General features: G+C 38.7%; 1 protein-coding gene across 1 annotated transcript in view; it reads right to left on the reverse strand.

The window, feature by feature from the left end:
• Positions 1 to 25527, reverse strand: part of PDGFD (platelet derived growth factor D) — a 276377-nt gene that overhangs the window by 90681 nt on the left and 160169 nt on the right. The window contains exons 2-3 of the mRNA XM_003415607.4: positions 5780 to 5984; positions 671 to 851 (exon numbers count right to left, since the gene is read on the reverse strand). Coding sequence (XP_003415655.2) covers positions 671 to 851; positions 5780 to 5984 — 386 coding nt within the window. The remainder of the gene's footprint in view (positions 1 to 670; positions 852 to 5779; positions 5985 to 25527) is intronic.

A 25527-nucleotide genomic window follows, 5' to 3' on the forward strand; every position in this document is an offset into this window, starting at 1 on the left:
AGAATAGATTTTGACTCAATATAATGTTGAAGCTTTTCTAACAGTCAAAACCATCTGAAGTTGGAAATAGCTGCACAGGGGTTTAAGTAGTGGTGAGGCTACAGATAAGCATGAATGTAGTATACAAGATTCAAACTCTGGGTCCTGAGTTGGACCTTATCATCTTTAAGATGGCTGCCAACCCTGAGGCCCTATGACCATAATAACATAGGCCATTCCCATGTTTGGGTCATAATTTAAACTAAACTCATCAGGTCTCATTTCTTTGACTGGGATTTCACAGGCGACTTTTCAAACCAAAGACAAATTTTTTCTTTTAGCTTTAAAACTCATCAAAGTAATGTTCTAGAAAATCTGTTCAACTTTCACATACTTTGTTTGGCTGATACATTTACCGTGTTGCAGTTGAATCAAAGCTAACTCGGTATCCGCTTTCCTATAATCTCTCTTTCAAAATGTGTGGGCCCAAGGAACGACTTAATAAATCCAAAATGGTATTCCTTACTAAAGAAAGCTTTAACATTTTGTCCCCAAGGTAGGAACAAACCATGTCATAAGGAACTAATTAAGGTTTATTTACCCTCACACCACTATATTTAATCAAGAAAATGATCACTATACTTCATCAAACCAACGTCTACTTTTAATCACAGGGCGGTTAGCTACTTACCACAAAAGAATAATAAATCTTGAATCCAGGTTTAGCCACAAAGTAATCATCAGACTTGAATGTTATCTTAATTTGGTTTGTTCTTGATGTTATCCTTGGAGGAACTTCCTTGTGTCCACACCATCGCCCTCTAATAACAGTACTGGTTTCAGATATATCTTCAACTTCCACAAAATCATACCTAGAATCAATTTGACATAAATGAACATGTTTTCATCAAACATCAAAGTAAACTTTAACTTCCATATTGTCACGAAGGAATTTAAACAAACATGATCTACTATCTGAAATGAAAATTATAACCTACATAAACATTAAAAGGAAAGCTAGGTTTTCCAAACTCAAACTTCTGTAATTTATTTGGACAGAATCCTTTTTACTCATTTAGCCATGATTGTTCCCAAATTATCAACAACTTAAATGGGTTACTTCCTGGGCATCTGGGTTTTAAAATTTTCCTGGAAAAAATAATAACCATAATCTGTTGGCATATTTTAGGAGACGCAGCTCTAGTTACATGCCCAAATATTTACTATATAAAGTTTTTCAAATAAATTTCCACTCTGAATTAATCAATTTACCATATTTATTGTTCCACTGAGAAAGGAAATGATTTATTTTTATATCTTTATATCATGCAGAATCAGCATTGTCATTACAGAAGATAAATGGATATGGACATGATGGGCTATCTTCTCATTTGGGATACTATTTTCTGGAAGGATCACATCATAAAACATGACATTTGTCATGGTGGAACGTGTATAACTTTGGGAATGGATGTTATGGTAATCAATATTGGCAATGTTTGGACTGTTTAAGACAGGCTGTGAATAAGCTTAAGACCACAGGTTCACTTTAGACATTAGTGAAAGAAACATAGAAACCCTGTACTGAAGAAGACAAGGAAGCCGTCTCTACATATATACCATTTGATTCTTGAAGCCCATAATATCCCACCTTTCCATCACATAGTAGAACATCTTCACTGACAGAGTACACATTTTCTAGGGATTCTCACTGAAAGCAGAGAATACCAGAAAGATTATTTTAGTGACTATGCAAAGGCATTCAACTGTGTGGATCATGACAAATTATGGAAAACACTGTAAAGAACAGAAGTTCCAGAACAGTTAACTGTGCTCATGAGGAACCTGTACATAGACCAAGAGGTAGCTGTTTAAACAGAACAAAGGGATATTGTGTGGTTTAAAGTCAGAAAAGGTGTGTGTCAGGGTTCCATCCTTTCACCATACTTGTTCAATCTGTATGCTAAGCAAATAACACAAGAAGCTGAACTATATGAAGGAGAAAGCGGCATCAGGATTGAAGGAAGACTCATGAACAACCTGTGATATGTAGATGACACGACCTTGCTTGCTGAAAGTGAAGAGGACTTGAAGCACTTACTTATGAAGATAAGAGACTACAGACTTCAGTATGGATTGCACCTTAACATAAAGGAAACAAAAATCCTCACAACTGGACCAATAAACATCATGGTAACTGGAGAAAATATTGAAGTTGTCAAGGATTTCATTTTACTTGGATACACAGTCAGCGCCTATGGAAGCAGCAATCAAGAAATCAAACATTGTATTGCACTGGGCAAATCTGCTGCAAAAGACCTCTTTAAAGTATTAAAAAGCAAAGATGTCACTTTGAGGATTAAGGTGTGCATGACCCAAGCTATGGTACTTTCAATCACCTCATACGAGTTGGAATCGACTCGATGGCAGTGGGTTTTTTTTTTTTTTTTTTTTGGCTTCGTATACATGCGAAAGCTGGACAATAAGGAAGACCAAAGAAGAATCGATGCCTTTGAATTATGGTGTTGGCAAAGAATATTGAATATACTGTGGACTGCTGGAAGAATGAACAAATCTGTCTTGGAAGAGGTACAGCCAGAACGCTCCTTAGAACAGAGTATGGTGAGACTTTGTACCTCAGGCATTATTATCAGGAGGGACCAGTCTCTGGAGAAGGACATCATGCTTCGGAAAGTAGGTCGGCACAAAAGAGGAAGACATTTAGTGAGATGGACTGACACAGTGGCTGCAACAATGGGCTCAAACACAGCAACAGTTGTGAGGGTGGTGCAGGACTGGGCAGTGTTTCGTTCTGTTGTACACAGGGTGGCTATGAGTTGGAACTGACTCGATAGCACCTAATGCCACAACACAAGTTATTTCATTTTCAGACCCCAAAGACCTTGGAACATTCTATTCAGTAAGTGGAACTAATCTCCCTTTCAGTTCTGGCCTGCGTCTCACTCCTCCAGTCTACCTCACTCAAAATAACTTCAAATGCTAAAGCCACAACACAAACGATGTGCACGCAGGGCAAACAGTGGCAGATGTCTGTTCATATCCATCTTATTTTTTTCTGTCACAGTTACCAAAAGGAATTAACATGAGAAACACCACCTCTGAAATGAAGGAAAATCAATATGGTTTTACTGGTCTTAACCATATGTCCCTCAGGACTCTCATTGGATTGGGCAGGGTAACGTAAGGATAAAAATTCTTTAAATGTAAGGAGCAGGTGAAAAATAATGATATTGTGATTAAATTTCTCTGACAGTGACTTAGAAGGCCCTTGAGTCCTTTGCCTCAGTTTCCTTGTGGGCAAAGTAAGAAGGTTTATGTAATTTTACCAGCTGTATCTCTCTTGGGTGCTGTGTAAATTAATTACTTAACGTTTATATGGTGCTTGGAAGGTGAAAAACACTAACAAAGAATCATTATTCAAGCAATAAAATATCACAATGTAAACATCAAGGAGGCTTTGGAGCAGATGGTAGGAAATCAATTGCATTTCATTTTATATACAATACGTGTAAATCATATTTACTGCACAAAGCATGAATACACTTGAAACTTTTTTGATAACACAATAGGTCACTGTTTAAGACTATGCAAAATCAGTGTAATTTTAACTGTGAATCTGAAGTCAAGAGAGCACCATCTTGTTTCTCAAGGAGAGTTCTGAGGCATTTCTTTGATCTATCTCTTTCTCTTCTTCCATCTCTTTACTCCTTTTCCATCTCTTACTCCTCTTCCTCGCTCCATAAATTCTGAGGACCACCTAGATTTGATGAAGGCTCCAGAAGGCAAGCCATCTAACACTTCCTCTACTATTTTCAACTCTAGGAGGCCAAACCAAAAAAAAAAAAAACTTGCCATCAAGTAGATTCAGATTCACAGCCACCCTACAGGACAGAGTAGAACTGCCCCATAGATTTTCCAAGGAGCGCCTGGAGGATTTGAACTGCCGACCTTTTGGTTAGCAGCCGTAACACTTAACCACTATGCCACCAGGATTTCCAGGAGGGCTCGCTAAAACAAACGAACAAACAGTTAAGGCGGAGTTGACTCCAACTCATGGTGACGCCATGTGTTTCAGAGCAGTACTGCACATTCCATAAGGTTTTCAATGGCTGTGACCTTTTGGAAGTTGTGACCTTTTGGAAGTTGTTCACCAGGCCTTTCTTCGGAAGCACCGCCAGGTGAATTCAAAGCGCCAGCTTTTCAGTTAGTAGTTGAGCACTTAACCATTTTGCTAGGGGTCGGAATCCACTCTATGGCTCTCAAGGACAATAATAACAACAGGATGCCAGAAGGGCTCACTACCAGGATCAACATCCCAGCTCACTAACAGAGCCCTAGCTTCCCTTCCATGTCATCACCGCCAACTCTCTTATAATAGAGTGTTTTCTCACAATCTCTGTCTCTCTCTTTTTTTTCCAGCACAGAAAATGAGTTCTACCTTTCAAGGTGGGAAAGGCGCAAGATCAGCTCTAGTTTATCCTCTTTGTAAATATTAACTGGCTCTTCCTGCATGTATTATGCTCTACTTTCTGGCATTCATTACCCTCTATGGTCCTAGAAAGTACTAGTCACTACTGTTGTTTTCAGAAAAATAGCAACATAATAAAAGTTGTCAGCATAATAAACATGCAACAAAGGACAGCCAAATTTGAGGCACCCTCTTTATATTATTCAAAGGAAAATAAACCTGCTGAAAGGATTTAGCAGTTCAGTAGTTCATTGGGAATGCAGAACAAGTGCGTGCAATAAAGTACAAAAAGGAGAAAAAACTCTCCCTAAGTCTTGTACATGCTAATTAAGTGAATGCGATGCTGTGAGCAGACAATTCAAAGACCAACAGCCCAGGCTTTATCTGATAAGTATGCTAAGACGGAAGAAGATTATCAGGCACAGCTTTCATCTTCTTCTGCTGGCCCAGAAACTATGCCGAAACAGACCTTCTGAGGAGCCCACAAACACTGGGCTTGTCTTCTCTTCTTTCTCACACATATCTGAGGCCTTAAAGCTGTGATTTGGAGGGAAAGCCTATCTGCCATTCCTAGTGCTGCAGGGAATCATTACTGTGTATCTTACTGTGTGGCCTGGATCAGCAACCGGAGCTGAGCAGGGGTTTACGCTCCTTAAGCCCAACCATCCGGTGTTGCTATAGGTTTCAGCGGAGTTTCCAGACTAAGATGGACTAGGAAGAAAGGTTTGGGCTCTACTTTGGAAAACCTGTCAATGCAAATCCTATGGATTACAATGGTCCGATGTGCCACCGATCATGGGGTTGGCACTGGCCTGGGTAGCGTTTTATTCACTTGAGCACTGGGTCACCATGAGTTGGGGGCTGACTCGATAGCAGCTGAACAACAACAAGCCCAGGCAGGCTTTGACCTAGGCCACATGATGGCTGGAGGTGACGTGGGATAAGGACGCATCTACCTGCTCATAAAGGCTGCTCTGCATGTGACAAAGGCCAGGGCTGGAGAGTGCTCCAGACTTCTTCTTCTGAAGTCACATAGCCTGGCTCTGACAATCCTGGAAGTGAGTTTCTGTGAGTCATAACCATTTATTTGGCTGTGTGCAGCTGCAGTCTATGCACCAGTTTATTTAGGATGCCATTTGTCTAGGGCTGACATAAAGGCTTTTTGAAAAAGCAGTGGTGCATTTTGGGTAGGTCCAAAGGGCCCAAAAGGGGAGTTTGATGTGATATTTTCAATTCATCTTTTTTATACCTTGGAAGAGTACCTAAGGATGGAGTTTTTGTTTTTTGTGTTTTTTTCTTTTTTCCACTTACCTACAGATATCATTTTCTGCTTCTTCCAATCCAAACTGATTGTCAAATGCTAGCTGTATCCTTGTTTTCTCCTGGGAGTGGAGCCTCCAGGTCAGAAGCAGGTTCCGAGGGTAGCTGTTCGGGAAGCGAGGACTCTGCACGTGGCCGTTTCCTGTCACCTGGATGGTTTCGTCTCTTCGGTACAAGTCTGTGAGGTGATTGCTCTCTGTTAGTAGTCACAACTTGTAGAAATTAGTATGTTGCTCCAATTACAGGAAAGCAAAAAAAGAACAGTTTATAACACATCACATTTAAAGCACTTCTTGATTTTGTTTGAAAACATAATGCCAAATGGTAGCTTCCTGGTTAAACAAATCGCAGCTATTTCTTCTATTATCTCCCCACCCCCTCAGATTCTTCACAAAGCTAGGCTTGATGCTTAGCACTTCTTGCTTTGGGAGCTCTCTTCTCATCATTCTTGACAAGCAGAAATCAACAATCACCTCAGAACTCAAGCTCACTTTAGACTGTAATCAATATAAGCAAATAATTTCAAATCCTTCCTCTTTTCGTGATATACAAATAAATATTTTTTACACTGATAGTGTACCACTACCTACAGACTGGCATAGAAGGGGCTCAATACATATTGCTGAATGAATGAGTGAATAAATAACAAGGAAAAGGAATTGAAGGGTTTTTTTAATACCATATATTTTATATTCCAATGACATTTTCTAGTGGATTTCTCCACCATTAAAAACAAAACAGCAAAAACACACCCCTTGGTTTCTCTGTGACTTCAAATAGGTCTAGCTTTTATTTTATTCTCCACAGGTCCATTTTTCATATTAGCTGATAGAGTTCTTGGCATTTGAAAATTTGGATTTTCACACCCACCAATAAGCAGGCCCCCAGCTGTCATCTATTTGTGCTCCCCCAGAGAAAGTTTATTTTGGTGTCTGTAACTCAGTGAACTTGGTCAGGGAGCTTCCTTTGCCTGTGGAAACCACTGCAAGATAGGGCTGCTGAAGGCAGCTCTTAAAAGTTTTAAAATAAAAGAAGGCTGTGAATGAGGAATCAGCATGTGAAATGCAAAAGCCTCTCTCTTTTACAGATATTTTTCCGCACATAGGGGTTTAAATATTTTCATGAAACATTGAGTGTTTAATGTGTTACAGGTTGCCCAGTTAGGTTTTCTATCCATTAAAAACCCATTACCGTTGAGATGGTTCCAACTTATAGTAAACTTATAGGACAGAGCAGAACTGTCCCACAAGGTTTCCAAGGAGCAGCTGGTGGATTTGAACTGCCAACGTTCTGGTTAGCAGCCAAGCTCTTAACCACTAAACCACCAGGGCTGGGGGAGTCCTAGGCAGAGCAAAAAGTAGCTGAAGGAGCTGAGGTCAACACTCTGTCTCTGCAATATCATCATCACCTCTAGGGAGCGTGGCAACAAGACCGCCTCGCGCTGAAAAACATTTTTTTTTTTTTTCAGTTGACTCTTGACTTTTGTCTTGTCTTGACCTTATGCTGAATAGAGGTATAGCTGTGAAAATCAAATGTCTGCCAGTTTTGTCATAAGTGACTTTTAGGAAATGAGTCTGAAAAACTGTTTTCTAGGGAGATGGATGTGACCTATCAATCAGTCAGTCAACAACCGTTATCAAGCCCAGACTCTAAACACAACATATTGCAGTATTTTCAAAACTTCAGCCACTGGAGCACTACTTTCACATTTTTCCCGCATATTTGCTTACCTTTTTTTTTTTTAGTACTATTATTTACTTAATGTTTCTCTTTAAATTAATATCTCTAATTAAAAGCAAATTTATTTGAAAATAAAATGTTTATCAATATTGTAAATGGAAACTAAATTGCCATTTTCCATAAAAAAAGGTAACCATAAATATAATACATAACTATTAAAATTTAAAATATGCACCTCGGGTGTTTAGGTTCCTCAACTACAAAATAAGGCTGCAAATTTTCTCATTGGTCTCTTTCAGGGTTAATATATAGGAGCTTTATGTATTTTTTTTTTACTGTTCTACATGCTCTGGCAGAGTTGGACATAATTTAAGAAGGTTTAAAGAATGGTTCCTGTCTTCCTCCACAGAGAAATAAATTTGATGCATTTGGTACAAGTATAAACAAAGCAGGAATGTACATTAAGTGCCAAATGTAAACTTCATGGTTATCAGAGGGAAGACGAGCTATAAGGGCTAATGTGGCAAACACAAGGTTTTCGTGGGATCATGATAGGATAAGAGGCCTGCCCAGAGCAGAGTCCAAATGGACAAAGTGGGACATATGGTGGTATTACAGATGGAATTGTGTCTCCCAAAAATATGTGTTGTAAATCCTACTCCCTATATCTGTGGTTACAATCCCATTTGGGAACGGGTTTTCTTTTTTATGTTAAAGAGGTCGTATCAGTAGGGTGTGTTTCAAGCCAATCACCTTTGAGATATAAGAGCAGATCAGAACAGAGGAACAAGCAGAGATGGGGGCAGATAGACGCCATGCCACATGAAGATCATCAAGAAACCAAGGAATAAGGACCTTCTCCCAGAGCCAACAGAGAGAGAAAGCCTTCCCCTAGAGCTGGCACCCTAAATTTGGTCTTCTACCCCCTAAACTGTGAGAAAATAAATTTCTGTTTGTTACAGCCACCCATTTGCCATGTTTCTGATATGTCAGCACGAGATTCCTAAGACAGGATGTTATAGGTTTTCACCAAAAACTATGGAAATATTAGGAAGTCTGGCAGCAGTCAAGCAGAAATATATGAAAATGGGCAATCATTTGATATGGGTGGAAACAGGAAAGCCCTGGAAAGCGTTAGTGGCTCACAGAAGGGAAGATGAGCCCGTTGGTGCTATGGAAGGTGAGCTGGAGGAAGAGGGCGCAGTGTAAGTCTCCTAGGAGGCAGGTGGCAGAATGATACGGTTCTGACCTAGGAGGGCAGGTAGCAGTGAGTTTGAATGAGGGAAAAAAGCAAATCAAAAGGAACTTTCAGCTAAGAAAGGGATTCAAAGAGATGAGTCGGAGGTAATAGCAACATGCTAAGTCCAAGAACTGGGCGAAGTACCACCGTAATACTGATAATGCAGAGGGACTGGGAGGGGGAAGTGTTTTTGCAGAAATGTTAAGTTTCTATTTGATGTGGTGATGAGCAATTTAAATAGAATGATTTCCATTTGGGTTTTGGTGCTAGGGACTAGACCTGAGATGAAAGAACAAATTCCTGAGACAGGGATTTGTTTAGAGAGGGAAGAGGAAGCCTTGGGAAATCCTGAGCCCTCTAAGGAAGGGTGTCCTGAGAAGGGAGGCCATTATGGGTTGAATTGTGCTTCCCCAAAAAATACATTGAAGTCCTAAACCCTGGTGTCTGTGAACATGACCTTGTTTGGAAATAGGGTCTTTGCAGAGGTTATCAATTAAGTTAGCAGGAGGACATAGTGAAGCAGGATAGATTCTAATCCAATCTGAGTGGTGTCCTTACAAAAGAGGAGAGGAGACACAGACAAGAGAGGGAAGAAGGCATGTGAAAACAGAGTTTATGCTGCAGCTGCAAGCCAGAAGCAGAAATAAGAAAGAAATAAGAATTTTCCCTAGAACCTTCAGACAGAGCAAAGCCCTGTCAGCATCTCGAATCCAGACCACCAGCCTCTAGAACTTTGAGAAAATACATTTCTGTTGTTTACAATCACCTTTTGTTATGGTATTTATTCTTATAATTTTATTTATTGTGCTTTAAGTGAAAGTTTACAAATCAATTCAGTCTCTCATAAAAAACTTATACACCTTGCTATGCACTTGTAGTGCTCTCCCCCTAATGAGGCAGCAGACTCCTCTCCACCCTGTATTCCTTGTGTCCATTCAACCAGCTCCTGTTCCCCTCTGCCCTCTCATCTTGCCTCCAAATAGGAGCTGCCCACATAGTCTCATGTGTCTACTTGAGCCAAGAAGCTCACTCCTCACCAGTATCATTTTTTGTCTTATAGTCCAATCCAACCCCTGTCTGAAGAGTTGGCTTCAGGCATGGTTCCAGTCTTGGGCTAACAGAGGGTCTGGGGACCATGACCTCTGGGGTCCCACCAGTCTCAGTCAGACCATTAAGTCTGGTCATTCCACGAGAATTTGAGGTCTGCATCCCACTGCTCTCCTGCTCCATCAGAGATACTCTGTTGTGCTCCCTGCGAGGGCAGTCATTGGTGGTAGCTGCACACCACAGTTGCGGTGTTTTATTACTTCAAACCTAGAGCGCTATACAGAGGCCAAGTGTTGGAAGCTGGCAAGCACACACAGGTAGGGGGCAGAAGATGGGCATCCATGGAAATCAGAGAAGTAATGCTGGAGAGAAGCAGGGGACTCAAAGTAGTGCCCATGGCTATGTTGGGCAGTCCAGAAAAGAGATGATTTCAAGGATAGAGTGGTCAATAATGTCAAGTGTAGAATACCAGGGGACTACAGACAGAGAAGGGACCAGAGAATTTGGCAATAGTAATATCAATGACATCCTTTAAAAGTGCACCTTCAGAGATTTTTGGAAGTAAGAAAGAGACTTCTTGATTTCTAGATCATCATTAATGACTAGAACATCTTAAGGGTTATAACATTTTTATTATTAACAATAACACTAATAATAAAAATCTAATGAAATGGCAATTATATTTTTAAGAAAGCTGTGGCAGGGTTAGGGGGAGAAGCCTTCCTTTTTATGTAGTTTGATTAAGACAAAACTTGTTTCCAATTTTATAAATTTGACAGATCTGTGTTGCACTATATTGAATTAGAGGCAAAAAGGACCATTCGCAAGTTTCCCCTTGAAAACAAAATATTGCCAAAATATACATATACACAGAATAAATATAAATGACAGAAAACATGAAGTGTTTATTTTGTGCCAGGCACCGAACTATATACTTTGCAGGTTACATTTATAGGGTCAAAGCAATTTATATATATGATCTCATGTGTTTCTCTGTGTATGTATGTGTGTATGTGTGTGTGTGGTGTGTGATCATATATACTCATAACAACTTGATGAGATAGGCATTATTATTATCACCATTTGACAGAAAAAGCTTTTGAGGGCCAGAAAGGTCAAGTAACTTGCTCAAGGTCACAAAACGAGTGAATGATGGTGTCGGAAAATAAACCCAGGCAGTCTGGTTCCAGAGTTGATTTTCTTAACCACTGTGCTTATACCAGCTGTTTTTTGTTCTTGGTCTAAAATTCGCTAGAGGCAATTTTAGATTCTTTGCTATCTGTAATTCACTTTAACTTCTGCATCATGTTGTTTACTTCTAATTTATAATATCATGCCAGCTCAGTGCTATTCCTAGCAGAAGAGTTAAAATGAACTATAAATACAGAGAATGACCTATCAGGTCAAACCTGAGATAATTACCAAAGTATGATATACAAAGTCACATTCTTTTACAAAGATATTTTCTTTGATGTTCCAATAATAGCTAACATTTATGGAGCAATTACTATGTACCAGCACTCTCATAAGTGGCTTAAATGCATTATTTCATTTAATCCTTGCAACAACCCTATCCTCACTTTACATAGGAGGCTAAGAGAGAGTTTAAGAACTCATGACCTCAGGGCACAATGCTAGTGGTAGAATCAAGATTTGAACACAGGCAGTCTACCTTCAGAGCACACGCTCTTAACCAGAACACTCTACTAGCTGTTAAACAACCCAAATAGGAAACAAATCACCTTTCATAGGTAGGGAATCATTTCTATGTATGTTTATATGGCAGGAGCCCTGGTGGCCAGTGATTAAGAGCTCAGCTGCTAACTAAAAGGCTGGCAGTTTGAATCCACCAGCTGCTCCTTGGAAACCCTATGGGATAGTTCTACTTTGTCCTATAGGGTAGATATGAGTCAGAATTGATTCGGTGGCAATGGGTTTGGTTTTGGGTTTTTTTTTTTTAATACGGTAAGAATATAAAGTTTTATTTCATATTTTAATACAGAAGAAGGTTCACATTATCCTAAGCTCTGGGATTTATATGCCTTTGACTTATACAGAGAAAAGCCAATTAAAATTTTTAAAAAAGAAGCTAAAATATTATCTTTTTTTATTCTGTCTTTAACCTTTAACCCTTTAAACAAACTCAGCTCACCCATCCAAGTGTCCCAGGAACTCTTGAAAAGTTACTACAGGCACTTTTAATTATCTCTGGAATTCATATAAACCAATGGTTCTCAAAGAGTGGTTCCCTGGAACCGCAGCATCAGCATCCCCTGGGAACTTGTTACAAATGTAAACTCTTGGGCCTCAGCCAAGATCTATGGAAATTCTGGTGGTGGGGCCCAGCACTGCTATTTTAAGAAGTCTGCCAGGTGATTAGGATGAACCCTAAAATTTGAATATCACTGGTCATTCATACTTTCTAATATTTTGCTTCTTATTTTCGACTTCTCTGGTTCCTCTCCCTCCTTTCTTTAACTCTGCATCTCACGTCCAGTTTTTCATCTGGCTTCACTGATTAATTACCTGTCATGGACTCCCTGTCTTGTCTTTGAGCTTAGAACCTCCTCCAGCGCCTCATCTCCGGTACACCAGTAACCTAAGGTAAGAGGCTATCTACCTCAATGTCTTTGACACTGGGCAGCTGGGTGTATGTCATCCGGTATCTAGCTTTCCCAATTCATGGAAAAAGTCAAACCTGGTTTCACTACATGTATTCAGTCATTCAAGGAGCCTTGGTGATGCAATGGTTAAGTGTTCGGTTGCTAAATGCAAGGTTGATGGTTCAAACTCACCCAGCAGCTCCAGGAGAGAAAGACCTGGCAATCTGCTCCCGTAAAGGTTAAACGTAAAGGTTAGAGCCTAGAAAATCCTATGAGGCAGTTATACTCTGTCACATGGGGTCGCTAGGAGTCGGAATTGACTCAAGGGCACCCAGCGACAACAACATTCAGTTATTCATCCTCACATATAGTAATGCTTAAGGAGAAATGCAACTATAAGTAATGGTGATATTTTCTTCTCAGATGTTATTATTTTCTATGACAATATAAGATACAAAGGGCAAATGCTGAGCTATTCAGGTAAGCATTAAAATATCGATCAGTGATAGGCGCAAACAATGCGTCATCTCAACATGAAATGTAGTAGAACAGTACAATCATACTCATCTGCCCCAATGTCCCCACGAGACAGCCAGGGACCAGCAGCATGACTGATAGTCACGAACTGCATTCTGCAGCTATAAGCCCAAAACAGAGTTATCGTCAAGAAACTCCCAACCTGCAATGAGTTTTATTCCAAAATTCCATTTGTAAATGGCTGTTCCATGATCATACAACATATGATGTTTGCCCAGAATGTAGCTAAATGACACATAAACCACACAGTCCCACTTCTGCAAACAACCACGTTACGACCACTTTGTATTTGCAAGGTACAGTATAGTTGACTAGCATCAAATTTTCTAAGTCCATCACAAAAGTTTTTTTTTTTTTTTTCTAGGTTGTCAAAAATAGGCAATAAATACCATCACTTTCATTCAATTTTTAAATTTAATTTGTTTTGTTATTTTAACAGGAAGCAAAACCAATGCAGAAAAGTTAAAGTGATTTGTTGCAAGTCAAAGGGATGAAAGGCTTATATAAGAACTAAGTCTTGAGTTCAGTTTTATTGTGTTCTTTTTGTTACTTATTGTTAGTTGCAGTTCAGTTTGTTCTGACTCATGGAGACCCCATTTACAAAAGAACAAAATGTTGCCTGGTCCTGCGCCTTCTTCGTGATCTTTAGTATGCTCCAACCCATTATTGCAGCCACTGTGTATTTTGAGTGCGTTCCAACCTAGTGCGCTCATCTTCCAGGACTATTTGAGACAACATTCATAATCCATAGGGTTTTTATTGACTAATTCTTTCTCGTAGGTCGCTATGAGTCAGAATTGACTTGACAGCAATGGGTTTGGATTTTTTTTGTGGAATTTTCAGAAGTAGGGCATCAGACCTTTCTTCCTAGTCTGCCTTAGCAGTTTGGAAGCTCTCCTGAAACCTGTTCATCATAGGTGACCCTGCTGACATCTTGAGATACTGGTAGAATAGCTTCCATCCTCATAGTAACATGCAAGCCACCACAGTGTGACAAACTGACAGACAGGTTGTGTTCTGTTGTTGTTCACTGCCATTGAGTTGATTCCGACTCATGGTGACCTCACATGTGCAGAGTAGAAGGGTTCCATAGGGTTTTCAAGGCTGTAACCTTTTGGAAGCAGATCACCAGGCTTGTCTTCCAAGGTGCCTCTGGGTAGGTTCAAACTGCCAACCTGTTGGTTAGCAGTCAAGTGCTTAGTTCTTTGCATCACTCATGAATTTTCCCTCGTCACCACAAACAGCAATATTAGACACACCATAGCATATTTCTGGTTTCTGCTTCTTAAACTGTGTTTAGTGGGATGGGTGATATGGCGTTTAACATTCCTCTCGGGTCCAAAGTGACATGATACCTCAACAATTTTCTTTTTAAGGGAACAGAGCTGTCAATGGTTTGGCCATGGCTAACAGGCAAGAGTGAAGCAATGATGTGACAATAGAATCAGAAATCCAAAATCTTCAGTGGGATAAACAGATACTTTTTCCATCTAAAAATGATATTATATACAGTTGTGTGCTTTCATCTCAAATGAGTGTACAAACAGAGAATTTAAACACAGCTTAAATTGTTCAAACACTGTTTAGGAAAATCCTTACTTATTTTCAAGCAGAAAAGTATTCCAGGCTCATAACTAGTCACTTTGCATATCAATTTGTTCTGAACACATTATGGAGGAATTAAAATAAATCTTTAAATGTAAAAACAATGTGTTCTATTCCTTGTTCTTCTTTTAAAGCTAAGTAGAGGCTTTTCTCTGGGGCTGACTAGGTACAAGAGCTAAAAACTGAAGCTACTCAAAGGTGCTTTATAATTTCTTTGAAACTTCCATAGGAATTACAAAGAAACAATATTGCTGAATATTACAATTCCTTGCAGTAAAGGATTGTGCCTTCTTCACCAAGGTAACCCCAGTGCCTTGGCAATCTAGGCATATGGAGACACTCAAAATATATCTGTTAAAAAAAATTCACAGTGATTTCTATAAATAATGCATCTTGGGAATTCTTAATAACTCAACGGCCTTTTGAAGTAAGGTAGCAAATAAAAGGTAGTTTTACCAGAAATAAAGTTGAAAAATGTCCCAAATATTTTATTTCTAAGAAATTAAATTTTGATGTAGACAGGGCCTGACGTGTAAGAACACACGTGGTATGAACATTAAAGGATGATTTTGGGGAGCATTCCTTTGAAATGATCCTGCTTGCCTCATGGTATTGACATTGATTCCGAAATGAGGCTGGTATGGAAATTGATTCTGAACAGGCAATGATTCTGATTCTGTTCCTTTCCCATCAAATTACCTAGCATTTTCATCATAGCCAGGCCCTGTTATTGTTGTTAGCTGCTGTCAAGTTGGCCCCAACTCATGGTGACTCCATGCACAATGGAACTTAATGCTGCCTGGTTCTGTACCATCCCCATGATGGGTTGGGGATGGAACCGCTGTGAGCCATAGGGTTTTTATTGGCTGATTTTTGGAAGTAGATGGCTAGGGCTTTCTTCCCAGTCCATTTGAAAGTTCTGCTGAAACCTGTTCAGCATCATAGCAACACACAAGCCTCCAATGACAGACAGGAGGTGACCATGCGTGAGGTACATCTGCCAGGAATTGAACATGGGTCTCCCGCATAGAAGGCAAGAATTCTACCACTGAACCATCAATATCCCCTACGACACTTTAAAAAGCTGTGACCAAGAAAGAAAAGAAGAAAAATCTGGAATGAAAGTAGGGGAGTTTGTTGTAATTTTGGGGTACTGCTCTCAGATATACTGAGCAACATACGAAATCAGGTCATTGACTAGATCCCATAGGTTCTCATCCTCTACAACCATCTGATTTAGAATAACTATCTCAGCAAGATAAGCCAAGATTTAGGTCTGTGCATTGACTAATGGCTGGCTTGGCATTGACTAATGGGTCATTATAACTACTACTGAACTAGCCACCTCAAATAATCTCTGCCTTCTCCCTCAACAAATAATAACACAGCATAGAAAAGTGCCCTGGAAGGCAAAATAGCACCTTACTTGGTGAGCCATAGTGTAATATATTCTTGGAGCCAGAAAGAACCAAGTAAGTGAGTGATGGAAAATACAAAAGAGAGTAGGGCAGGAAGTACCTAATTTTAAAATGAATTGGTCAACCCTTAAATACACAAGTGGGATTAAATTGAAATTAATTAGATAATTTCCCATAAATTATCTCCTAATTTACAAAGTGCAGGGTTAGAGTCTCACTATGTGAAATGCAAAAGGTAAAAATTAGATTTTTGGTAACTGTGATAGTTTAAAAGTCAGTGTTAAAGCTTATTCAACATTCTTTTTTTTTCCCCTCAGTGTTTCCCAAGAAACTAAAACTTGGAACTGATGAACTAAATTCCTCCTGGGATTAAGTGGAATAATCTTTACTGAAAGAATTTTTGGTTGACATCTGACACATGTTCCTAGTGACGACCAGTCTTCCAGTAGCTATTGAGTCGACTCTAAATCACAACAACGCAATGTTTGTCAGAGTAGGACTGTGCTCCATAGGATTTTCAATAACTGTTTTTTTTTTTTTTTTTTTTTTGAAGTAGATCACCAGGCTTTTCTTCTGGAGTGTCTCAGGATGGATTCAAACCTCCACCTTTAGATTAGTAGCCCAATGTGTTAACCACTTGAACCACCCAGAGACTCTACAGCCCATAAAAACCAAAAACCAAACCTGCTGTTGTCCAGTCAATTCTGACTCATAGCAACCCTACAGGACAGAGTACAACTGTCCGACAGAGTTTCCAAGGAGTAGCTGGTGGATTTGAACTGCTAGCCTTTTGGCTATGGTTAGCGGCTGAACTCTTAACCACTGTGCCACCAGCACTCCATAGGCCCTCCAAAACCAATAATCAACTGTGCTCCTCTATTGTCTGCTTTTAAACAACTCAAGAGCAAAGCTGATTAAACACCAGACGTTTAGTTAGAATTCTCCAGTAGAGTCTTTTCTCTATGAACGCAGTAGTAATACAAAACCTTTTTGTTTCTGAAGACTTGGGGAGGACAGAATTAGTTGTTTACCAGCCACATATCTTTTCTTTTTTTTAATTACAGTTCCTTTTGGCACAAATTAAGGTGTTAATGGTTTATAAACAACCTTCCTCAGAGTAACATTTAGAGACAGTGTTTTTGGAGAGTAATCACTTGATAGTTCCATGACCTCGAAATTATTCTTCTGTAAGAATCTGAGTCCATCACAAAAGGAAAAAAAAAAAAATCATAAAGCCCTTTTGAACATTTCCCAGAAGCAGCCATCGGGAGTGTAGTAATGCCCAAAGTACTGCATCGGTAATTATTACTTCTCACTAGACCGCTCTTAATGCACAAGGATGTGTTTTGTTATTACACATCAGTGAGCCACCATACCCTTTCCTTCAAAACAGCATGTATTTTATAGGTAGATTGCAGATGTGGTTGTAAAATTATACTAAAATAAAATGATTTACCTACCTGAAATGATTTTTAGTCTAGTTTTTAAAAAATTAAAATCAGTAAAATAAAATTGCCCTCAAATAGCCACACTATATTTGAGCACAATAAGAAAATTTATCATTGTATTTTCTCCTAGTACAGTCTTTTGGTGCCGTGAAATTGTAGTTAACAGAGGATGTGAAAAAAATTGCACGATAAAATGAAAAACTCTGGCAGATGGAGAAGGGAAACGTTGAATGGCATCACAGGAAGCATTTCAGGATCAAAGGGTTCTGAATAGAAAGGTCTTTTCAACCAAACCAACAGCACTCAGAAAACGAGACAACCACAATAACAACAACAACAACAAAAAATTCGCTCCCACTGCCAACCTAGCTCAGAGATATAGAAAGATAACAGGTAAAATAGAAAAAAAAAAGTCATACTCAGAAATAACTATATTTAGAATTTTTTTTCGAGAGAACATTTGTTATAGGCAAACCAACATTCTTATAAATATTTTCTAGGAAGACTACTACTGAAAGTAGAAACATTTAGCATTTACAGAGAATGATAATTTTCTGAAATTATTTTACAAGGGAAGTTTCAGGAGGAAGTAATCAATCCCACAAAGCTGGAGTGGGATTGAACAATGTGAAACAGAGAAGATGAGCATGGAATTCCCTAATTATTAAAAACTAGCTCCTGAGAGCAAGATAAAAGCGTTTTCTTAGTCACATTTGACTAAAGAGCTCACAATTACTAGGAGAAAAGCAACTGGGAGTTAATCTAAGAATCACACAGCTATTATTTGTTGTTTATATACCTGTGTCTATGAGCAGTCCCTGGGGAGTGCGAATGGTCAACGCACACTGCTGATAACTGATAGGCTGGTGGTTCAAATCCACCCAGAGGCTCCTTGGAAGAAAGGCCTGGTGATCTCCTTCCCAAAAAATGAATCATTGAAAATCTTATGGAGCACAGTTCTACTCTGACACACATGGAGTTGCCATGACTTGAAATTTACTCAGTGACAACTGGTTTTTAAATAATCCTTTAGAAATTATTCAAAATGACTGCAAATACCCTTGGCCTATAAATTATACCAATACAAGCCAAACTTGCTTTTTTTTTTTTTTTTTTGGATCACTTCTTTGGTAATCTAGAATTATTTTTTCAGATGAATTAGAAATAACAGATATAGTCTTTAATAAAGAACAATATGTACTAGTGTTTAATCAAAAAAGAAAGAATAGGATTGTTGTTAAAAGAAAACTATTTGTGAATCCTAATAGGCATCTTTTCATAGCGACCCCGTAGGTCAGAGTAGAGCTGCTCATAGGGTTTCCGAGAAGCAGCTGGTTGGTGGATTCAAACTACCAACCTTTTGGTTAACAGCCAAATGCTTAACCACTGCGCCACTATAGCGTCACTATGAGTTAGAATCAACTTGACAGCAATGGGTTTGGTTTTTTTTTTGGTTTAATGGGCATCTTCAGAGGCCATCTGGTAGGTTATACGGAAAGAATGATTGATAATATGTCATCATCTGTCTTCTATGAAAGCCCATACAGTAATAAAAATCAGATGACCTCTTACATGACCAGAAGGAAAAAAAAAAATGAAGTTATTTTCTGGGACAAGACACAGCATTTACTGAGATCTTAACATGCCTGGTGGGAATTAGGAGTTGCACTTAGATAGTGGAATAGGTTCTTGTCTTCATAAGAAAATATGATGCCACTAGGCAGAATAAGCAACCTTTAGGTTCTTCTGTTGCTATTTCTTTGCAAAGGAAAAGATAGAACTTTGTATTCTCACCATCTGAAGGCTACAAAATATTGACAGTGTATCTGTTGCTTCAGACATCGTTATTAAGCTCTTTTTGATTTAATTCATCACCCATGAGTAATTGTTTTGAAACCTTACTAGCTTTTATTCTAAAACACACTGAATAAAATTCTAACTTTTAAATTGAGCTACGGTTACTCATCTTCTGTGAGGTTGCTACAGATGTCATGCTATGAGAATCCAGCTGCTGAAAAACAAGCTTCTGTTTTCTTCTTGGATTGACATGGCTATTGCTTGCAAAAGAAATACAGACTTTGTTTATTCTCAAGAGGTCTCAGGTATGAACAAAGCTACATTTGAAGTCAATCTGAGAAAAAGGTCAATTTCAGAGGCAAGAAGAGACTGCTACAGGTCATCTCTTTTGGTATGTCAAAAGAAAAGAAGGTAAGGGCATTGCCTTGGCTTCCAGAATATAAAAAAGCATCTTCCTGCCAATTGAAAACACCTGTGCTCATTGGAAAATCATCTATTTACCATTTTCCTTAAATTAAACAGTATATTTCAAAGCATGATTTCCTAGCTAGCACATGTCTCTATCTTAGACCTAGCAATATATATCCCCAAAAACCCAGTGCTGTCAAGTCAATTCCGACTCATAGCGACCCTATATATACAGAACAACAAAAAAAAGGGGGGGGGTGCGTGTGAGAGGGGGTTTGATAAGTTCGAAAGCTGAATAAATTAAAAAGTACCAGAGAATCAGCAAGCATTAAGCTATTCAGAATAGTATACTTCACCAAATTTTGATACTATGTGAGAATTTTGCATGGTTGTCCAATTTAGATACTCACACATTTTACATTTCTGTTTTCACTTTTGGTTAAAAAACAGAGACACAAAACCAATCCCTTCATGAATATAAAAAAGTCACTTGGAAACTAAGCCAAACGGCAGCTGGTTTTTACTCTCAATTTCACCTTTGTGCCTCAGAGTTCAAAACCTCAATAGAAACGTATTCTCTCTGAATTTATGAAATTTCAAAGAAAAGTAAGCTCTCAAAAAACACTTGTTGAATGAATCCCTCTGAAATTCTGCACATAGGTAGAGGCCTTTCGCTTTGTTTGCACAGCGCCACGTGTTTAATCAGGCCACTGACTTCTTGGGCTGCGTTAAGCTGCAAGGAACAGACAACCAAACTAAAAGTGACTTAAACAATAAGGAAAGTGTATCGTTTCACATGGGAAGTCTGGAGCTAGGACATTTTCAGGACTGGTTAATTCAGGGCTTTAAGATGTTGTCCTGGGTCTTTTCATCTTTCTGTTCTTGTTACGTTGGCTGCTTTCTTCAAAATGTGACACAGGTTTGGATTCAGAAGCCACAGAGAGGGCTTTTTTCTACATGAATTCTTCTTAAATTAAGAAAGCAGAAGCAGGTCTAGAACACGCCCACCCATCCCAAACAGGTTTTCCCTCCACCTCACTGGGCAGAATCTGGGCACGTGCCTAGATCTACCCTAGTCCAGGCGGAGAACGGGGTTACCAAAATGAACTCAGGATCATCATGCAATACACCCTTTGGGGCTTGAGCAACTGAGTCTCCTCTGAATCCCATATCTACCCATCAGAGACAGGATGGCAGCTGGAATAGCTAATACTGGTAGTGATTTAACAACTTAGTGTATGTTTGTGATTTTATCAAGGTTTAAAAGGTAACCTGAAATATACATTTAGCTAATATTTCCTAAGTGCATGCTACTTCAACATGGACAGAGCATCCTGATCATTGAAGGAATGAAAAGACTAACATGGTATAGTTCTTGCTCTGAACTATTGGTGGAACTATTTTTTTCCTTTTATGCTTGGCATACAGCACCACTTAAGAATTGTTGGCCATATCCAAGTGAATTTAGTGAAGAAATATCCCCTGACATTTTCCGCCTCAGAAATCTCTTCCTTTTTAGAGCTATCAGCTAGTTTTCCTCGAGTGTTTTCTTTTCTATGCTATTATCCAATATTTAAAAACAATTATCCAGGAAAGCAGATAAGATGATTTGACATCTATCGTAGGCTGAGTCTCTACCCACTTTAGTCCCATCTGTTATTTTCTCCAGTCCAAATTAGTCTAGCTCTCAACATATTCTTAATTGCTGTTCACTCAAGACAAGGACTATTTCTTATTAAACTTCACAAACCCCAAATGCTTAAGCATGAAAGTATTCAATAAATGATAACTGAGGTAAGGAGGCCTTTATCTTTTCTCCCACCTGTGGGGTTTTTTTTTGTGGGTGCCTGACATTTTGCCTGGAAACCCTGGTGGCATAGTGGCCAAGTGCTACGGCTGCTAACCAAGAGGTCAGCAGTTCGAATCCTCCAGGCACTCTTTGGAAGCTCTATGGGGCGGTTCTACTCTGTCCTATAGGTTCGCTATGAGTCGGAATTGACTCGACGGCAGGGTTTTTTTTTTTTTTAGGCATTTGTCTTACAAAGACTTATTCAGCTGACATTGCCTACATCTTTATTTTATCACATATAGTAGGATGTTAACTTTTGTGAGGGATGTCTTACAGAAAGTAAATGTCCAATATTTAATTGTTTAAAAAGTGCTCTAGATAAGATCCTTGGCATCTGCTAGCAAGGTCCTTTGGGAAAGGTGCACCACTGCCATTTATACCTCTAGAAAGATTTGGAAACTAGTACAAGAGTTTATTGCTGTTCTCACTGGTGAGCAATCTTGGGATGCGGGATTTTTAGATTTTAAAAATTAACAGAATATCTTACGATACGGTAAATGGGAATGTGGGCAGAGAAATCACACTGTGATGGAAGGTGTAACATGTGCTATTTTATTTACTCTGCCTGAAACACTTTTATTCTCTTCTTGCTCTCCATTTGCCAAACTGAAAGCTTCCAGAAAATAGAGACTGGGTCTCATTCACTGTTACACTGACACTTAACAGGAGACAATAGGAGGTTTTCAATAAATATTTCTTGAACAAATGAATGAAAGAAAACTCAGAATATCCTCGAGGCAAGACACTACGTCCATTTGTCCACTTTGTGAGGAAACAGTACAGAAGTTAAGCAATTAGTACCCTCGTTGACTCAATGGGCTCATCTGCAATTTTGAAGGCAGGATTCACAAACGCTACAGTAAAAGCCTGTGACCTGTGCTCCTGACAGACTGCTTCTGTAAACTAAGGTACGTTTGGGGGGCTTTGCCCAACTCATATGATATCCCCTTCTCTGTGAATAGCAAGCAGGGTGCGTCCAGGTGGCCCCCATTTCTCACAGGTGAGCTTCTGCCAGCCATGTTTGAGCCCAGGCCTTTGCACATTCTGTCTGCTATGGCATGTCCTTTTCTGCCTCCCTTTCACCCCCAAGTGTGGTCTGCCCTAATGGTTCTTGTTTATCCTTTAAGTACTTTCAACCCTACTTCTCCTTTCCTGATATTGTGTTGACTTTTTCCCTCATTTAATATGTTGTATTAAATATACTAAATGTATGTTGGTATTAAATATATGATAGGGTTTTTGCCAGTTTGTCTCTTTCCCTCACTGACTTTTGGGTTCTTTGAGGGAAAGAGCTATGGCTCTCCCCTTCCGCCCTGTTCTCTAGCCTGTCACCTACTCCACTGCTCCAAGCTCTTCCCCACCTCAGAACTTCCTCACACATAACTCCATCTAAAAGCATGCCCACCCTCCAACTCCTCACCAGACAAGTCCTACTCCTCCTCATGGGCGTATTATCATTCTCTGATCTTTGCCTTAATAGCACACATCAAGCTTTGTATTATATGTGTGTGGATTCCATTGTTTAATATCTGGCTCTTCCATCAGTCCCTAAGCTCCATGAGACGAGGATTTATGTTTGTCTTTTTCAATATTGTCTTTCCAGCACCTAGCACAGAGTTAGCCTGCAGTAAATGCTCAAGAACTGTTCACCGAATGAATCTATCTTTGAGCAACAAATACATAACACAATGCCTGGTACAAGGCGAGGCTCAATGATATCTGAGAAACATTATTAAATGATGATAAAGAGAAAAACTCTTCCGGATAGTCAACCAAATTCCACCAAAGTATGACTTTCACCCATTTAACCATAAATTATTAATTATTTATTTAGCATTTATTGTTTTGTGCAAAATACCATGGTAAGGTTACAGGACACACATAATAACAGGCAAGAATCCTGAAAAAGCAAGGCACAGAGAAGGAAAATTGAGCACATCTAATCCTGAATGCCAACTCCCCAAAACAGGCCACTCTTGGAGTCGCATGTTGAGAGGGTTTCTGAGGCGGCAGGCATGCCTGGCAGAAAGGATATCATGTGTAATCTTTAATCCCTGTCCTGGATGTGGAAAGGAGAGACATGGCTATACACACATGGTATATTTCCCACCCCTGGTGCAGAAGAGTTAATAGGAATGAGCCTTTAAAAAATGTGTGTAAGTGGGGTGCTCTCTACTACTTTGCAGCTGTGTTTCTTTGGGGAAAATCACCTTATCTAGGCATCAGAGTCTTTATCTGCAAAATTACAATAATATTAACTTATTCAAAGGATTTTTATAAGAGAAAACAAACCAAAAAAAGCCAGATACACATGTAAGTGCTTTATAAAATGCAAGACAATCTAGAGATGTTACTTAAAGAGAACAGACACACATAAAATAAGACAAAGGAGTAAATAAACACAAATGAATTTCTAGGCAGCAAACATTTTAGGATTTCAGAGGATGGAGAGGCAGGCAGTCTCTTAGCCCGATTTACTGCTTCAGAGAGCAGAAGTAACATATATAAAAAAAAAAATATAGAGGTGGAGACATATACTTAATATTTTAAATTTGGCTCTCATTGACATTACTACTAGAAATGTTAGGCCCTGGAGCTATTTCACTAATTTTTTTCTAATAAGTTGGAGGTGACAGTGACTGTTAACATATTATACTGAAAATACAAACTCCGTAAAATATAACCGATTTTATCCATTTAATCTCTCCCACAGATATTGTGAATACTTTATTGCTGGTTCTAAATGAAAATAAAAAATAGTGGGAATATTTCAACATAACAAGAATGAGATAATATATACGACAAAGCATATAAATATTAATAACAGCAATAATTATTATATCACAGCTGTAATTTTATCAGGTACCTGTACACACAATAAATGTTTCCAGAAAATGTCAAAGGAAGCAATGGGAAGCATGATTTTTTTTTTTTTCTATTTAGATCTAAGAATATGGCTATATTTTAAGAGTACTGGGCTTAGGAAAAGGTCAGATTCTATACTACATTTTTCTTATGCCTTGAAATAGTTGCCAAATTTCACATCTATCCCAATATCATGCTATTCCCTGCATGAACTTGTAATGCTAATGGAATGGTTTCAAAAAGAAATATTAATGCCAATATAGAGGAGCTGAATTTATTGTGTCTTAACTTCAATTCCAGGATTTGTGTACAATCTATAATCAGTTAAAGAATGAAAATCCTGGATTAGGAATCTATTTTTCTAGACAAACTCTAGGAAAACACTCCCCAAAATGCCTGTCTATGTGATATAAGGAGCTTGAGCTAGAATGAAAATCAACATTCAGCTTCCTTTATCAGCTGAGTCCACACTGTGGAATAAGAACTTAACTTTAAGTCAGCATAACTATTTTGAAATGGGATAAAGAGAATTTGAATATAACAAACTTTAATCATTTACTAAAGAGGAGGAATTTTAAGCTAGTAATGGAATGCATGTAGGCTGAAATATATAAAATTATACTCTTTATCCCATTTCAAAATAGTTATGCTGACTTTAAGTTCTTATTCCACAGTGTGGACTCAGCTGATCTTCTACTAGTCTTTGTTTTTTCCTCTCAAGTCCTAATTTAAAGAATCTTAACAGGATATTGTTCAAGACTGATATTTGGACCCAAAAGCCTAAAAGAAACAACTGAAATAATTCATGTACCCTCTTTGAGGAGACTGGACAAACAGGACTTCTTACCAAGTAATTCTGTACTTCTTGTTTAGAAGTGTGACATTACAATAACATACTTTCTGTAGCACTAATAAAGGAAGGCTTTTCTCCCTCCAATTTCATAAGGTCGAAATTCCAAAAACACTTGATCCCGACCACATTATGAGGAAGGAAAAATCTGACAATAAAATTTACAAAAAATAAAAGTGACAATATTTTTCCTGTTTTTACAATGTTAAGCCAAAGTTTAGCGCATATATCTGAGCTTTAACAAATATTTGGTTAAATTTAAGTATGTATACCCACACTGAATATACAGGAGATTTTTGTTGTTGTTGCTAAAATCCCCTGAATATTGTGTGGGTAATAACTTCATAACATGTAAATTTTTTCTCAAGGGTTTATTGGTTTGTACTTCCAGT

Source organism: Loxodonta africana, chromosome 7, assembly GCF_030014295.1.
Source record: "Loxodonta africana isolate mLoxAfr1 chromosome 7, mLoxAfr1.hap2, whole genome shotgun sequence".
NCBI lineage: Eukaryota > Metazoa > Chordata > Mammalia > Proboscidea > Elephantidae > Loxodonta > Loxodonta africana.